Source organism: Balaenoptera musculus, chromosome 9 (genome assembly GCF_009873245.2).
Source record: "Balaenoptera musculus isolate JJ_BM4_2016_0621 chromosome 9, mBalMus1.pri.v3, whole genome shotgun sequence".
Taxonomy (NCBI): Eukaryota; Metazoa; Chordata; class Mammalia; order Artiodactyla; family Balaenopteridae; genus Balaenoptera; species Balaenoptera musculus.
In genome coordinates, this window is record NC_045793.1 from 93,098,021 (window position 1) to 93,115,990 (window position 17,970).

General features: G+C 41.2%; 1 protein-coding gene across 3 annotated transcripts in view; it reads right to left on the minus strand.

Annotated features, from left to right (window-relative positions):
* Positions 1–17,970, minus strand: part of AMPH (amphiphysin) — a 179,786-nt gene that overhangs the window by 12,407 nt on the left and 149,409 nt on the right. For all 3 annotated transcript variants that reach the window (XM_036864432.1, XM_036864433.1, XM_036864431.1), the window contains one exon: positions 13,475–13,600. In XM_036864432.1, the coding sequence (XP_036720327.1) occupies positions 13,475–13,600 (126 nt within the window). The remainder of the gene's footprint in view (positions 1–13,474; positions 13,601–17,970) is intronic.

A 17,970-nucleotide genomic window follows, 5' to 3' on the forward strand; every position in this document is an offset into this window, starting at 1 on the left:
GGTTTCAACAGCTTCGAACCAGACGGGCTCTATACTATGCAGACAGTGAATACCACTACATACACACATACACACAGACACAGTGTTACAGATCAAAAAGCAGCCATTATGGTATTGACAGGCTACTCCTCCAAGTTATTATACATAAACCCTTCCTTACATACATGTTCCAAGCACATACTATTAGTAATTGGATTTTACTCTCAACTGGATTGATATAGCTCCCGAAGAGAATATGTTTTTGTGAAGTATCGATGGGGTTACCAAAAGTAATTTTTTAACTTGATACAAATAGAATGTTAATAATGAGTCCCTGATTTATCTCTATGGCTCTATATAACTATCAGTTTGGTTGTATCCGATTTTACTAGTGCAAGATATACATGTTATCACCTCTCCTTTGTTAAATAATTTTAATAGGCATCCTCATTGGCTGGATCTGATTTACACCTGACAGGGTGGTTGCAGCGACGCCGGCCACCAGCAGGTGGAGACCAAGGGCTCTGTCTGTCTGCTCTGATGTTCGCTGACCTCAAAGGAACAAATAACTCAGCTTTAGCATGTCAGCAATTTACCTGATCCCTGTCACACACAAAAAAAGGGATGGAGCAGGTGGAATATTGTTGATAAGAATGACGGCAGATATAAATCACCAAAATATTGAAAGTAACAATGCTAATAAAGACAAGGTGCTAAGGAAATGGCACTGACTACAGAGAGGAAAAGCCAAACACTTTGAATGACCTACTTGGGAAAGGGAAGAAATGATCACTCCTCCATCCTTCTCTGAGTCCATTAGAAATGAATTCCTATTTCTCTAGCTGAAATTAACACTCTGATTTTACAGACCTTAAGAACATTATAGAAACAGAGAAGGACGTCGCCACCTGTACTCCCTTGTATCTTTCTGCCTCTGTCCGACATTCCTCTGAAAAATCAAGGATGCCCTGATCCTCACCTTATGTCTGGAATCTGTGCCATATTTTCTTCTTTTACCAAAATATTTCCAGTGCATATTTACTGACTGCAATAATAGAACAACATAAAAATACAATGGAAAATAGAATCCATTTGCTCAGATTAGGTGTTAGCGCTAGATAAATCAAGAACAGATTAAAAAGGCTTTCAGTGACAGAGTTATCCCTCTATGATTATTTTTATGCATTCCAATCTGTTAGCTAATGTAGACTTAGACTCTAAATTTAGTCTTTTCTAGACTCTAGACACCTGCAACCACAATGACTAATGACTGTATTTTTTGTTTTTTTTTTTTAAAGGGAGACCAGAGTATTGAAACTACTGAAAGTATTTCAAGCCTTTGATATTCAACGTTATTAAATTTTTCTCTTCACTACACATTTTAAGAGAAACACCATTATCTTATCTTCTGCCAAAACTGTACTATCTGTTCGCCAAATAGATTTATGGTGGAAAACATCTGATGCAAAAAGAGACTAAAAACAGTTCTCCCTACCCTCGGGTTGTTTACCGCATCCACAAGGTCCGTGAATCACATGCACCCTATTGCCAATTTGCACATTAATCACACAGAAATCACAGGGATCTACAGGGGACCTTCTTTGAGAAGGTGAGCGGTTCTCACTTTATCACACTGTACAGATCTTACTGCCTTTTTATCTTCTGCCTCAACAGTCCCCTTGGTGGAAAGCAATATGGTCATGGCATGCATGGCAGAGTCCTTTCAAACACCTATGTGCCTTAGCGAGATTTCCTGCAAGTGGAATGAAATGAATGCAATGCAACAATGGCCCCCATAACCTGCACAGCAGGGAAACACAGTGGGTGACAGAAACTAACCGGTCCCTCTGGGCGATGGTGCCCTAGAAGCAGGTCAACAAGGGCTGAGACCCCAGATAAGAGCTGTGATTGGCTGCAGGAGAATTTGTAATCTGCGGGCTTTGTGTAATTTATTGATTTATTTTATTTATTCGTTGTCTGTTTTCTTGGCAATATTAGCTCTGAACAATGCCTGAAAAGCAGCTTGCCAACTGTGTAACTGATCTGGATAAGGAAAAGTGAAGAGATGCCCTAGTATGAAATTCCTATAGGGTAAGCCATCTGAAAATAGGTATTTTTCTGCATAAAAAAATAATAGATACCATGGTTTTCAAAATAATAACTAACTTATGGTACCATTTTGATATTTTTATTCATTTTCTGTGCATACAGGGACTTTATTTTAGAAGACATGGATTGTGTTTCTTGGAAAAATTATATTAGTGGATATATAATACTTTGTTTTTTCTATTTAACAATTTATTTAACAGTTCTCCTATAATTGGACACTAGCTGGTTTCTTGTTTGTGTGTGTGTTAATACAATATAGTTTCTTTTTAAAATTTTAGTATTTTTATTAAATGGTGGTCATTAGAGAAAATGTGAAAAACATGGGAGCATAAAGAAGAAAACGAAGTACCCATCATTTCATGACCAATGCTAACATTTTGATGTGTTTTCTCCCACACACCTTCTTGCTAGGGGCACACGTGCTTGAACTGAATTGGGATTCTCCATCTACGGTGTCACCCTTGGTCCCAGCTAGTAGCAGAAACATCACCTAGGAGCTTGTTAGAAATGCAGGGTCTCAGGCCCCACCCCCAAACCTACTGAATTGGAATCTGCATCTTAATGAAGTCCAGGGAATTCGTGTGTGTCGTAAAGGGAGCACTGCCTTTTGCACTCCGCGTTACATTGTAAGCATTTCACAACCATCTGTCTTAAATCCCCCAAATGCATGTGTCAAAGGATGTGTTGGTGTGAGAGTGACAGTAGGTCCCAGGTGACCTGGATGCTTCAGAAAGATGTGCCCGCACTCATGGTGGGCTGGGTACCAGGGTCTTCTGTCTGGGGTGGATGGATGGCACATATTTTTCTATGCCAGGCTCAGTTATTGTGCTTTTAGGACTTGTTCATGCCCTGGTGTGTGGAAAATTCTCCAGAGCTTGGCTAATACTTTTAGAGTACTATTCATGCTTTGACTCCCTTTGTATATTTAATTGTAAAGAGCATTACAATGAAAAACTACACTGATGACACTGAATCTGGTAAAATTTTGTGTTTTTTTTTTCTGTTTCAGTCTTACAATCTTCAGTTATGTGCTCACCGGATGCATTTGATTTTCATTAAAATATTCCTGGGGTAAATGACACAAATGATAAGTAAAGAATGTAAGGAATATATATTTTTAATTTGGTTACACTTGCGTCAGAGAGTAGCCCTCTTCCTGACATTTGCTCTTGGCAGGAGGCACTTGGCTAAAAGATCACTGAATTCTAGGCTTTCCAATTTATCCCAAACATGGAGAATAATAATTCTGACCCACAGACAGGTTTCTGCTTGACAGTTTCAATATATATATGCACATTCTGCAGCCTGTCGGGGAAACTGACATTTACCGTGGTTCTACAATTTTCCAGGTGCTATCCCAGGTGTTTTACATTTATTGCATATTATTCACCCAACAGCCTTATTAGATATAGTCCCGCTTTCTACACAAGTCAACTCATACTTAGTGACTTGCCCAGTCCGTAAACCAGGATTGGAACAGTCTAACTCTAAATTCTGTGTTTTTTCACACCAAATGGCATCCGAGAAAACAACGCACCTCTAAATCAGAGTTCCACAGTGATCCTGAGACCTGGCACCTCCAGAGACCCGCCACGTCCTACTGACAACTCCCAAGCGAGCAATGCTTGCTGAAGAATTCAAGCGTGTTCTTACAGCCAATGCATTCACTTACACTCTTGGATTTGTAGATTATAAAAATTTTTTTTTGAGATTTGTAGATTACAAATAAAACTTTTAAGTTGAGATTTTTTTAAGTTGAGATTTGTAGATTATAAATAAAATTTTTATTTGTAGACATGATGTATCCGGGCACCTAAGCAAACGTGTTGTAAAATCCCTCTTATTTGATACAAATTATATAATCGAAAGCTATCAAGAAGAGATTGGTTGAATAGAATTTCTCCCCATTATTTTTGTCAATAGTCCTGTAAGTTCCATTGTTTAGAAAGATATGTACAGAATGGGAAAGTGGAAAAGAAGACGAATCCATCTCCTGGTGTTATCCAGTGCACTGCAGAGTTACAACTGAAAACACTTAGAAACTGCGCACTTGGGCAGTCCTAGCTATGTTCACAAGTTAGAGACTGATATGATTCCACAGCTGGAAGGACCGGAGGCCTCATGTAACCCAGAGTTCTCATTTTACAAGTGAGGAAATATGATGGAGTGGGAGTAGTCCTAGAGATGGAGCTGGAAATGTGGGTTTTAGTTCTGACTCTCCCACTAACAACCATTGGAGCTGGAGTGATCCCTGGGTCCCTCTGGGAAGTAATGAAGGGAGGTGAATCTCACAGTGTGAATCCTGGCTCCAGGCCATCCGGGCCTTTTCCTGCCCAGCTTTTGTCCTGGATCCAACTTGAGCTCTTGACTTGTCTGAAGATCCAAGCATTTGTCTGAAAACACAGGATTCTCTTCAGGATCCATTTTAAAGAAAAGCTTAAGAGGCAGCTAGAGAAAAGAAGTTTCCTATACTAAGACACAGTCTGGTGGGCGGTACTCCTCCTCACATAAACTACACTTAAAACACGGCAGGTCATGATTCCCCTTCAGCAAGACTGTAGTGTGAGCTCTCCCACGGTACACCATGCCTCCAATGCTGTTCCCTTCAAAGGCTGCCCCTGGTATTACAAACTGCATTTGATAATCTATACGTTTCCTTTCTAATAAAGGGATTTAGTGGGTTTTTCTCCCCCTGACCTTCAGCTCAATCATCTTTTTCAATCTACTCTCCTAGTATCGCCTGCGGTCCCATCATAAGCCTTTAGCAGCCTGGTCCCAGCGCAACTCGGCTGCTGGCAGCAGGGTTGCCATGGCAACATCTGTCCAATTTAGCTCCATACTTCCTTTAAAAATTAAGATCTCCTGCTGAAATGCCAAAGTTAAGGAATTTTGGGGTTAATTTGGTTTAAGGTCATAGCAGAATATCCAATAATGATACACATTAAATTATTAAAGTTTTAATTAGAGATTCATTTGCAAAGTGTATGGGAGAAATGCGCAGGAAAGGTGGATTTGTCTTTACAAGCAAAGGTAAATATTGTGCGTTGCACACTCTCAGAGATTGGGACGTGAGCAAGTATTAGTTTCAGAAGCAGCCACAAAACACAGCTGCAATGGCGGTTGCAAAGAACTTGTTAAAGAGGCTCTTTAGAAAATGCCTTTACTGCACGATAAACATTTCACCCCGCCTGGCTATGGCATCTTTGAGCATTTGCTGCCGCTGTGCAAACGGCCTTCTAGTGAGTGGGCTCAGGCTGGGGTTAGCAGAAGGCAGAAGCAGGGCTGCCAGACACACCCAGAGACTAAACCAAAACATGGAGATCTGCAAATCACCTAAACGTCATCATGCTCTGCTGGCAAAACTCCCAACCCTGACCCTGCCAAGAACCACAGGCATGTCCCTGGGCAACCTGTGACTCAGCCAGATGGCAGTCGGAGGCCTGAATCTTGAGGAAAGGTAAGCAGCTGACTGTCACATGTGGAAGACCCAACTGCCTACCCTCTGATATGACAGCCTTTGACTAGTCCCTGGACTTGGTAAGTAAAACACTCCATGCTGATCTGTCGCCCCATTTGCCTAGCAAATAGAAGCTGGAAAATAAGACATGATTCAAGGGCGCTCTCATTATGAAGGATTTGGAAATCCTTAACTGTTTAATGGAGTAAGTTGTAGATTTTTGAGAGCAGGAAGAGACCATATTGTGTATCAAACACAACTTGTAAAGGAGAGATGAGAAAACTGGTAGAGAACGGGAAAATGATTTCCCCAAGGCCACCTAACTGGTTAGCCATGGAGCCAAGAGTCTCCAAACTCTTGATTCAGGGATCTTTCCAATACATCCCCTTAGATCCCTGCTTTGCAGCCAAAGTGGAGGATTAGGATACCCACTGTCTCTGAGAAGCTCAAGGTTGGGCTCTACAAGCATTTCTATTTCTTTTTGACCCTTCAGCTCCACATTAGGAATATGCACCAAGTCGAAGCATTGGTTGGAGAAAGTCCTGGTGTCAGCGTGGAGGGATTTCAGCCCAGTTGTGACCCTGTTGGCTTTAGATTGGTCTGTAAATGTACTTTTATAAAACCTGCTCTTTTGAAAAATATAGCATCTGGAGTAGTTATGAGATGAATACCTATGGACTAAAATGTCAGGATTTGTTTTTCATGTCATCACTTTCTGGGTGTGTGATCTTGGTTTAAATCACATAAACTCTCTGTGTCTCACTTTCCTTAATCTGCAAAATGCGGTAATGATACCTAAAGAATGCTTCCTTCACAGGACTGCTGTGAGACAATGCATGTCAAATATTAGCATACAATATGGTCCTGTTGACCGTGCCTTAACTCTCTTGGTGTTTCAGTCATACTGCCTTTCACTGCAGGCCAAACACAGTAATTCTCAAAGGCAGCACTTGGGTTGGTTGAGACTCAATATTGGCAACATTGAGACTCAATTTGCCAGAGAAAAGGAAGGGATCTCTGATCCAAAATCAAGCACTTTTTCCTAATCACACTTATGGTTCCAGCTCATGTCCACTAATGAGGAGAGGTCCATGGAAAGGACCTTCTACCCTGGAGGTGCTGAGAGGATGAACAGAACAAGAAAGGGCAAGAACAGGTGCAGAACTATAAGACACACTGGTCTGGATGTTCAGTTCCATATCATCCATGGACCAAATAAACCTTGATGCTGGGACCCACAGAGTGAGAGACCTGAGCCCGTAGACACATCTCCAAGGCTCTGCCAAGTCGAAATCCTGTTTGGAGTAAGACTAGGATTGATGGGGGATGGGGGTGGGTTTTATAAAGAGTTGTCTTTTTAGCATTCCTGGCCATCAGCCCAATTGGGTCTGGTCTTACCCAACTGGGCTGATGGCCAGGAATGGTATCAAAGTGGGCTTATGCATTGAGCTCAGTAAATACTGAGAGAGAATAAGGGAGTTTTTATCCTGAAGTTAATTACAACCAAAACCATGTTAGAAACAGCAAGTTCAAGCACTAGATTTAGTCTGTGCCAAAAAGTATACACCAAGCCGGACACAAAAGGTCACATATTGTATGATTCTATGTATATGAAATATCCAAGGCAGATAAATCCATAGAGACAGAAAGCAGATTGGCAGTTCCCAGGGGCTGGAGGAGGGGACCATGGGTATGGGGTTTTAACCTGGGGAGATGAAAATGTTTCGGAACGAGATAGAGGTGGTGGTTGTACATTAGGAATGTACAAAAGCCACCGAATTTTTCACTTTAAATCGATTAATTTCATGTTATGTGAATTGCACCTCAATAAGAAAAAAAAGCACATGCCAAAAGTAACACCTGAAAAATCACTAGGCACCCATCATCGACAAATTGCTCCTCGAAAGTGGAAGAACAATCTGAAACCTCACGATCATGTTCACATGTAATTATAACACTGAAGAAATAATAACATTCCACAATCCTCACATGGGTCTGTGCAAGAAGGGGCTTTGGAATATGAGACCCCAGAAAGCAGGGAAGATGGTTTGTGTGTGCTGCTTAACAGCTGGCAGGTGGTTAATGAATACTTACTATCAGCCACATATGGAAACAACCACGGCCCCATTTTCCAGAGATGGAAACTGACAACCCCAGGTCAACCTGCTCTGTGAGGTGTGAGGCGTGGGGAGTTGTCTACCATCTGGTTACCTTCATCTTAGCCCTGGCTAACTCCATCTCTTCCCCGTGATGTGCTGCAGCAGCAGAGAGAAAGAAAGGTCTTGGCCCGGCCACTTGGGTCAACTTTGAATACATCTCTGGAGCTCATCTGCCTGTGTGCTCCTTCTATCACCCCCTGAAGGAGGCTGCATGCCTCTGAATGCCCACATCTTCCTGGCAGTGAAGGTTGGAATATTCCCTATCAATGGACCCAATATGAAGGTCCCTAGAAGAGAAAAAGCCTTCTCAGAAAAGGCAAAGAATTTTGATGGGATGCAGCTTCTTTAGGAACCAAGAGGAAATTTGCGGTGATGGGGACCTAAACAAGATCAAGTCCCTTAATATCAACGTGCAACAAAAGGAAAAGGGGTGCTGTCATCTTCCACATCTGTGGCCAGCTCCTTCCCAGAGTACAGCTTTCACCTACATCTGCTTATCTTGGAGGAAACCACTTATCATGAAGATGATGACAGTAACGATATTATCCAACTCTCACTGTTGGAGGAACATCTACGTGCCAGATGCTAAACTAGGGACATGGATTATTTCCAAGCCCTTGCCAGAAACTTTGAAGGTAATTATCATCAATCCCATTTTACTACATTTGTGGCAACTGGGGCTCAGATGTCACAAGGCCACTGTGCAGCATAATGAGAAAGGTGGCCCTGCTTTTGATCACAATAAGCAGCTTCCTTTTCCTAAATATAAAAATTCAATTATCTGAATGGAAACTGAAAGAAAGAAAATGACCATGTAATATCGGTATTTTAATAGCTTTGGCTGTAGTCTCTTTCAGGATCAGTAGATCATAGTGTCAGTCAGTCAACAAATCAATGACTCAGAATTTACTGGGCATGTATTATTCACCCAGTTCTGTGCTGGGTGCCATGGAACACAAAAGTAACAGCTATTTGTTTGGCCTGCAGCGCACTGAGAATGTAATTAGCTGCTAATGGGAATGCAGTCAAACTCAGAGAAAATAACCATTCCTATGATTTTTTTTCTGAGAAAGGTAAAAAAGGTACATCTATCTCCAAGATATGCATATCTGCCTGTCTGTCTATCTATCTATTGCCATAAATATCCATATCCATATATAATTATATACATTATAATTTAAAGCATGCTGCAGAGTGAGCACTTTGCGTTTGGACGTAATTCTCTGATAACGAAGGGCAGACAAGGAACTGCTGGCTTCCCCTGTTCCTCAGTGTCTTCCTCTGACAGATCCGAGCTCACATCTAGAGGCACAGTGCAAGCCTGAGCTCCCACGTTCACGCTGCACAAGGAGAAAACTCAGTGCTGTTGCCCACACACACACGCCCATCACAGAAGGATGCCCGGACCACCGTGTAATGTCTGCCTCACCCAGCACCCGTCTGTGTGAACCAGGACGGCAGGAGCCGTATCTACTGCCTGCATCACCGTGTATCCCCCAGACCCGGAACAGAGCCTGACATCTAGAGAGGACTCAGCTATATCTACCAGCTGAATGAAGGAGGAAACTAGCACATGCATTCTACACACACAGATAGAAATATTCCTGGAAAGATTAAGTTCACAGACCATAGCGTATATCTCTATCTATGTATCTATCTATCATGTATCTGTTTACCTATCTATCTACCTATCTATCATCTATCAATCATCTATCTGTTTACCTATTATCTATCATCTATCTATCTAATCTATCTAATCTATCTATATCTATCTGTTTACCTATCAGTTATCTATCATCTACCTATCTATCATCATCTATCATCTGTCTGTTTACCTATCAGCTATCATCTATCTATCTATGTATCTATGATCAATCTATCTATAGTTGTTGGTTTAAATTGGTCCTGACAAGTCAACTTAAGTTTGGTGAAATGTTCAAAAAACGAAACACAACAAAACCAAAAGTAGTTCCTCAAATAATGGGTCAGTGTTTCACCTTCCAGGATTCTAAAATTATTCTAAAAATTCTAAAATTCTAAAAATATCTACCTCGATCTTTCCCCCACTTATTTGCTTTGGAAACAATGTTAACCCTAAATTTAATTACACTGCATTATTTTTTTAAAAATAATAGGGAAACAAGACATTGGTCCACTTCACATCACTGGAGCAAAATATAGGAGCAGACAGAAATTTAGAGAAAGTTAGAAGGGATTCTCTGCAAGAAAATAAAATAAATGTAGGTAAAAATCATCTTTATCTGTTTTTGAACCTAATTCTCTGATATATTTCTAAACAAATATTGATTTTTTTTCCTAAAGAAAAATTTCAGTACTTATATAACATGGAAACGTCTGGAGAAGAGGTAGCAAGTGTTGGTTTTTAAAATGTATCTTGCAGATATACTGGTAAAATTTGGTGCTGTAGGGAAAAACTAAAAACAGTATTAGCTAGGTGGGGAATGAGACAACAAACAAAAATGTAATAATTAAACTTTTCTTAGGAGCCCGAGGTTTCTTTGTGAACCGCTGCTCAAATTTCCTGTTTTTGAAATTACATTTGCCTCTTTTTTTTTTTTTTTTTTAACAAAACCACCACAAATTTCACCTCATACGAAATGCATTCTGTCAAGACTGGAAATAATAACCGTGTGGTGACATTTCGGCAGCAAAAATGATGACCTCAAAAGGTCACGTCAACCCCATCGTGACTGATGACAGCTACAGCCAGCCTGCTAATTAATGCTCGGGACACGGTGTGGATTTTCATCTCTTTACAACTAAATATCACACATCTAGCAACAGAAGAGAGCTTTCTTTAGAAAAAATAACCCTAATATTATCTCAATTATGACCAGAAAAAAGAAGCTATAAACCTACGTTAAGAGAACAAAAACACATTTTATCTGAGATTATTTTCTTAAGTAGAAGGGCGGACTTGGGGGGAGCACTGACTTTATCCAAGTGTGTCCATTTTAAAACATGAAAAGTAGCCACTTTTGATGAGTATTAGGCAAATCAAACTGCTGTAAGCTGCCCTCTCTTACTATTATTTTTTAGTCCATTTGAGGGTGGAGAAATCAACTGCTTGAACTTTTTCTTCTTAGACAGGATGACTCACATGGTCAGCTCAGGACCTGCTGTTCTTAATCACCTCTGCATCTCAGCAGGTGCCTGAATCCTTCATAAGATTCTCCAAACTGCCTTGCATTTCACAAGGAATCTAAATTTTCTATTCTCTAAAGTTCACATAATCTTTAGGAGACAAGCATTTTCACAATGAAGAATTCTTCCAGGGACTTCTCTGGTGGTCCAGTGGTTAAGAATCTGCCTTCCAATGCAGGGGATGCGAGTTTGATCCCTGGTCAGGGACCTAAGATCCCACATGCGGCGGGGCAACTACTGAGCCCGTGTGCTCTGAAGCCCACGCACCACAACTAGAGAGAAGCCCGCGTGCCGCAACGAAGATCCCACATGCCACAACTAAGACCCGACGCAGCCAAATGAATAAATGTTTTTTTTAAAAAAAGAATTCTTCCAAACATCTCCTTACCCAACATGAGGGAAGCCCGTTCTAGTAATGGTTGATGCTTATACTGTACAGTTTGCTAAATATTTTTAACACCACCCTTGATTTAAAAGATTATAAATCTTTATATATATATGTAGGTACAGCACAATAGGTACTTGATAATCGGTAGCTACTCAGATTCTTCATTGGAAAACCAATGAACTTAGACTTTGAGAAAACAAAACCTACTTATGTAAGTTTGTTAAAATAAGGATGGGTATGAGAGGTTATGTGGTCATGGCCATTCGAGGATCAATATTCGAGCCTGTATTTAACACATGAGCTTGTCTATTTCACATCTCCACCCTACTGTCAAACCCAGAATACCCTTGCTCAAAACCATGGGCATTAATGTCACTAAGCCTTACACTGAATAGTCTGGGGCACTGAATCAACTGGCTTTAAAAACACTGGTATACACTACTATATATAAAATAGAAAACTGCTATATAGCATAGGTAACTCTACTCAATACTCTGCAATGACCTATATGGGAACAGAATCTAAAAAAGAGTGGATACATGTGTATGTATAACTGATTCACTTTGCTGTACAGCAGAAAGTAACACAACATTGTAAATCAACTATACTCCAATAAAAATTAATTTTAAAAAAAGTACTGGTAAAGATGGAGTCTGTGCTGCTATTCAAAATAGAAATTTGATGACAACTTTTCAGAACTGAAGCCACTTCTAGATCAATATCTGAACCTAATCAATATCTTTCTAACTCCCCAGCATGGTCCATATTCTTTTTAAAATCAATTTTCTTCTTAATTATAACAGTATTTGAAGATTCAATTGCCTCTTTCCCTTCCTTTGTTATTTAAATCATCCTAAGTTGGGTGGAGAGACCTGACACCAAATGAAAATGCTCCATCTGCACTGAGTTACTAAGATCACCGGTGAATCTGGGAATGACAGTTAAGAAGAAAAATCCCGGACACTGGAGCACGAAGCCTCAGCACTTCCCAGTCTACAATCTGTGCAAACAGCCTTTTTAGGAGGCACTCAATCTAGCAGAACACAGTCTTGTTTTCCTTACAAAACTTGGTCCAACTGTGTACCTTTACATGGAAAATACGATCATTTTTCTTGAGTAATTCTCAATTTGTATTTTGCATCACTATCTTGCCCTATTATTTATTTTTTCTACTCTATTAATAAATAATAAATTTGACAGATGACCTACCCTTTTCCCAGTAAAACAACCTAGGGCACTGACAGCAAAAATATAGCTTTTATTTCTTTAGTTATCTCACCTAGGCAATGTTATTTGGGGAATAGGGAGATTGGTCTCCCTCTTTGTACAGATTCTGGGAAGGCTCTAGGGTACCCTGATTGAAATTCTTGGGAGATATTTTAACTGCATTTCATAAATAAACTATTGTTCACTCTCCCTGGGAAACTTTGGTAAACTTCCCTGGTAAATTTTCCTTGGTAACATGCTACAGTTTCACGTGTGTTAACTTATCCAATTCAATAGGGTGCATATAGAGCCCATCCCAGTTTTCGATGTGGTGTGGTGTGTGGCTGAAAGGAGCAGGTTAGAGAAGGGTACCAGGCAGACAAATGAGTCTCCACTCTTGCACAAAATACATCCTCAAGCTCTCTTGTGCTATAACAGCCAGCACCAGACTTGACTTTGAGCAAATGGTTGTTCCCATAGAAGTCCTTATAGATTCAAGGATTTCTAATATAGGATTTCAGTCCCTCCTGGGGCCTTCACCAACCTACAAAACTAATATGGTAAGAAATCATTGTGTAGACACAACCAACAAGGTGATTACCCTTCTGTGTATCATCTGCAGGTTAGTCCCTAATGGAAGGCCCATCTCCAGCCATCACAGGTGGGGCAGAGCATTAACAAGTCTGGTTATTTGTGAGTTATTACAACCTATTGACCATGAATGGGAGAGTATCAGAAAGAATCAAGGCACCCTGTTTTGAGACCCAAGCCTGTGGCTACATGACAGCATAAGAGCAGGTCTCTGGATATCTTCCTTAAAAAAAAAACAGTAAGAGCATGCAGTTTCCCTGTCAAAGGAATAAAGGCCATTTGAACCTGGGGAGCCATGACAGATACGGAGGTGATTTGGTCCAAGTGAAGCATGAATGAGAAGGGAGAAATGGGATGATGAGATGAGCACAGCTAAAGGCAGGGGAGGCGGGGGGAGGGTGGAAGGGAGGTGGCGCTCACCGCTGCCCCCTCCACTGGCTCCTCAGCCTGGGTGTCAAGTCCAAGGTCCAGCCCAGCAGCAGGTGGTACGGCAGTGGGGGGCTCCTCTGCTTTTGGCTCTGTGGGCGGAGCCTGTTCAGGTTCAGCCTTTGATGGTTTGAGGATTAGAGGAAAAAGATTCAACAAGTGAATAGATAACATGACGGAATACTGGACAATTACGATTTTCTTCGTCATCCTACAGGCAATTCGCTTCATGAAATCTGTGCTGGAAAAAAACCTCACATTAGGCATGATGGGTCTATTACACAACTGAAAAGTCTAGGAATAAACTCTTATTAAGCTTCACATTACCGTCACCAAGCACTGTTATATCCGTTGAAGTTGGGCAAAAAGACTTACCATTTTGGCTACTCATTTTACTTACTGTCAACATTTTGAGTATTCAGTTCCTTCGGACATCTTTAAGAGATCCTGAAACGGTACTTTCCACTACTGAGCAGAGAGAGGAGAGATCCTAGGAGCTCCCACCTTTGGGAATTGGAAGGAGTAGGAAAGAGCTCACGGAAACACAATTCTGGGACCTCCCCACTCTGTTGATATGCAATGCAACCAAAAAATTGAGGGGCCATCCCAATACTCAGATCAAAATGCATTAACGTGCATGAAAAGGTCACTATGAAGTTACTGCGCAACTGCCCCGGCTGGGAGAAGCAGATCCAACCACCACAGTCGTAGATACTTTGCTGCCTGACATTTTGTTCGTTCCCTTATTCCACTTTTCCCTCCAACAAAATCCTTAGCCATCAGTTGTTTTTTTTTTTCATGTAATAAACTAACTCTTGAGGGAACCACAGGCAGTATTCTCTGTGGTACCAATTAGACTATTCTACTTGTGTGGATAAGAGTGAGGTCTTTTCTTCCCACTGTGACCTCTACCCACAGACACCCTCCTGATTCCAATTATATGCTGAATCAAGCCTCTGGCATCTCTTACCTCCAGGCTTTTCGAGTTTTAAAATTAGCAGGATTAAATGACAACAGGCTATGAAAAACAGCACAGCCAATGCATGTTACCATGGCTACTGAAATTGTTTCCTCTCTTTTGATTTATAGATTAATGTAAGCACACTATTTAGCATGACTGTTTCACTAAATGGATGGCCGCTGTAGGGCACTTTAAGATCCTTTTCTATTAGGGCATTTAAGCCATAAGAAAGTTTAAAAGCGTTTTCCTAGAGGAGTACAGAGTCTCCAATAAATACTTCCTTTGGAGGAATCAGTAACTTCCGTCAGACATTCGCCATAAGCAATCAAAAGCCATCTCTAGTTCTCCCACATGTCCACTGAAGCTGGTGCACATGACAAGTTGCATGGGGAAGTGATGGAGAAGTTATGCTGAGATTATAGAAAATAAATAATGATAGCCTGCTGTTGGATAAATACGCAAAATATTTGTCTTGTGCCCTCCACCAAATCCTCCACTGTGACACATGCCGAGGTCACACCACCCTTGTCTTGAAAGGGCTTAATAAAATGAAAGGACACTTAGGGAGATAAACGTACAGAGGTTTGATATTTTTATGGGCTTTTATAACCTTTAAAGGGTGACCTGACACAAGTTTTAAGAAAGAATGAGATAAAATTCACTCTAATCTACTCTCAGGAGTCCTTTATGGGGAAAGATTTCACTTGTATTGTTCGAAAGGAATTATCTTCATAATGGCCTGAGTTTTCCTAGCAGCAAAGAGCTACTGTAAGCTCTCAGAGTATGATCTAACCATTCTGGAAGTCGAGGTGATTTGCTATGAAAGAATGGTATCAGATGACCTACACAACAAGGATAGGAAGGGTAATTTGACGAAGAGCAAGAAACCCCATAGGCAGATGGCTGTCCCCCTGTGAGCTGAGTCTGCAATGGAGGATGAAGGGTCAAGAGAAGTTTCAAAATGTGTATCAAATAAATATATCTGTGCACATTAAGAAAAAACCCAGAACACCAAACACAGAGGTAACTTAAAATGAAAACATATTTGCATCAGAGGCTGGGTTTCTTGGAAGTCCAAGGAAATTCTGAAGTTTTACATATGGCGAGAATGACTAGGGTGATTTCATGAATAAGTCCAATGGCATCTCCTTGCTGAGGTCAGACAATGACTCAATGGAAGCAAAGTATGAAGGCGAGGAGAGACGGGTTATGTCCTACGAGTCACAACATTTTTCTCTATTTATAATATCACACCAAATATTATAATATAGCATTACACACTTAACAACTTAAATTCTAGGGGGATAAATAGAACTCACTGAATGATGAGTAAGGCTGAAGCATGACAGCATGCTTGTACATAAAATCAGCTACTCAACTTTGGAAATAGAAACCACTTTCCTAATCCTTCTAAGATAATGTAAAATTGAAAATGTTTTGTCAAGATAGAAAGAAAAACAAAGGTAAATTGTGAACAACATCTTGTAGAAAGATCTCAAAGTAGTCCTGTAGGAATTGTGCCCTGTTTCAACCACCTTTTTTTCTATAAGAAGCCTCCCTTGACAAACGTTGCAAATGGGCTGGTACCATGCCATATCCATCTGGGAGCACTGGTAAGGACTTGCTATTGTTTGCTGGAGTAGAGACCATTATACATTCAGAGGAGAGGTATACTCTATATTTATTACTGACAGCAGGATGCCACCATGGTTTAACTCTGAGACTCAGAAATGGAATTCTTGTTTTAGAACAAAACGAGTAGTGTAACTTTGGTGCACACTTTCCGGCATCCTCTGTGATAAGCTAGAAAGAAGGTCAATGCAGAGGAAGAAGTGATGGGTTGGGAGAGTGGAGTTAAGGGTCTAGCCACATTCCAATATGGCGACTACCTTATGATCCTGCTTCTCCAAACTGGGGAGAGCTAATTTAGTGAGAACTTCAAAGGGCCATGGAGGCAACCCTCAGCCCAGGGCAGGGTTTGCAGATTCAAAAGGGTTTAAACTTGTACACAAGGGATGTCCCGTGGGGCCATAAGATGCAGACTGGGGAGATGTGCAGTTGACTACCAACTGCAACCTCCACCTCGCTCAGACCAGTCAATGAACCCATGTTGGGACACTGCCTTGCTCCCGGGAAGATCCCATATAATCACAGCTCAGTGGGAGAGGGTCACTGTGATTCCTAGTTCCCCACAGGGCAACACCAACAACATCTGCAATGCTGGGAATGACGAAGCTAAGTTCCCCAATGGGAAGAAGGTGCAAGAAGTCTGCTTCAGAGAACACATATAAAGAGAAGGGGAGGGCAGGCAATGGAAGCTCCTAGAACCAGCTGTAGGGGGTAGGGAGATGTTCAGAGAAACTTAAAAACCACTGGATTCTATGCCAGGAATTTGCAACAGTAATAGGTGTGAATTTAGTGATGACCCATTGCCTTTTCGTTTATACCAGGGTCCCTCCATTTTTCTTAACCTATTCCCAACTGATAATTAAAAATCTCATCCTCCGGCACCAGTATAACCTTTACTCCATCAGCACCCAGACTGAAAACCACCAATGACCATGAAATGGAGGTCTCTCTGGCTCCATTATTAACACCAATATAATCTGAATTTTAAACATTTAAATCTTTATTTGCAGGCCTCACAGGCTCCACCTTTTATCTGGTTACCCAAAAGACAAAAATACAACAATCTCCGGACAAGGTGCTAGAGAAACACTTGCCTTTGAAAAATATCGAATTAACCTTGAAGACAAACTTCCCAGAGCAGAAAGCCTTACTTAGAAGTGAAATCATCTGAAAGGAAAAATTCCTTCTGCTTAAACCCAATTCTAGGTTTCCAAAATGAAAGCCAGAAGCTGGGATAATCCTATGCCATTCCCATGGGAAAACCAGTGTGCTACAAATAACCATGAACTAATCGTCAAAGAGCCCAAATCCTCTGTAGTGTAGCACTGGGAAGCTCTCAGTTATGTCACTCAAGGTCTCTTCATTCAACTTTACAAGTAAGCTGCTGCTAAAAACGTTTCCCATGATAACTGAGTTTGTAAGAATCTCCTCTAACCCCCAGAGTAACCCTTCTGCCTCCTCCTCACTCCCCAGCTAAGCTTTTCTCTCATCTCATTTGACAGCAAAGTAGGAATCCTACTTCTACTGTGCATTACTTCCTTCTACAACTCACAAAATGAAGGGAGGACATGAGAAATGAGGTAGCTTCAGGTTCAAGGAAAAGCAAGGATCTACTTTCAAGCATGAATTCTCGAGGCAATTTCATTGTCAGTCCCGTAGCATAGGGTACAGTCACTCAGAAACACCCATGTACAGGTTCGTTCCCTGGTCCGGGAAGATCCCACATGCTGGGGAGCAACTAAGCCCGTGCGCCACAACTACTGAGCCTGTGCTCTAGAGCCCGCGAGCCACAACTACTGAGCCCGCGCGCCTAGAGCCCGTGCTCCACAACAAGAGAAGCCACTGCAATGAGAAGCCCGTGCACCACAACGAAGAGTAGCACCCGCTCGCTGCAACTAGA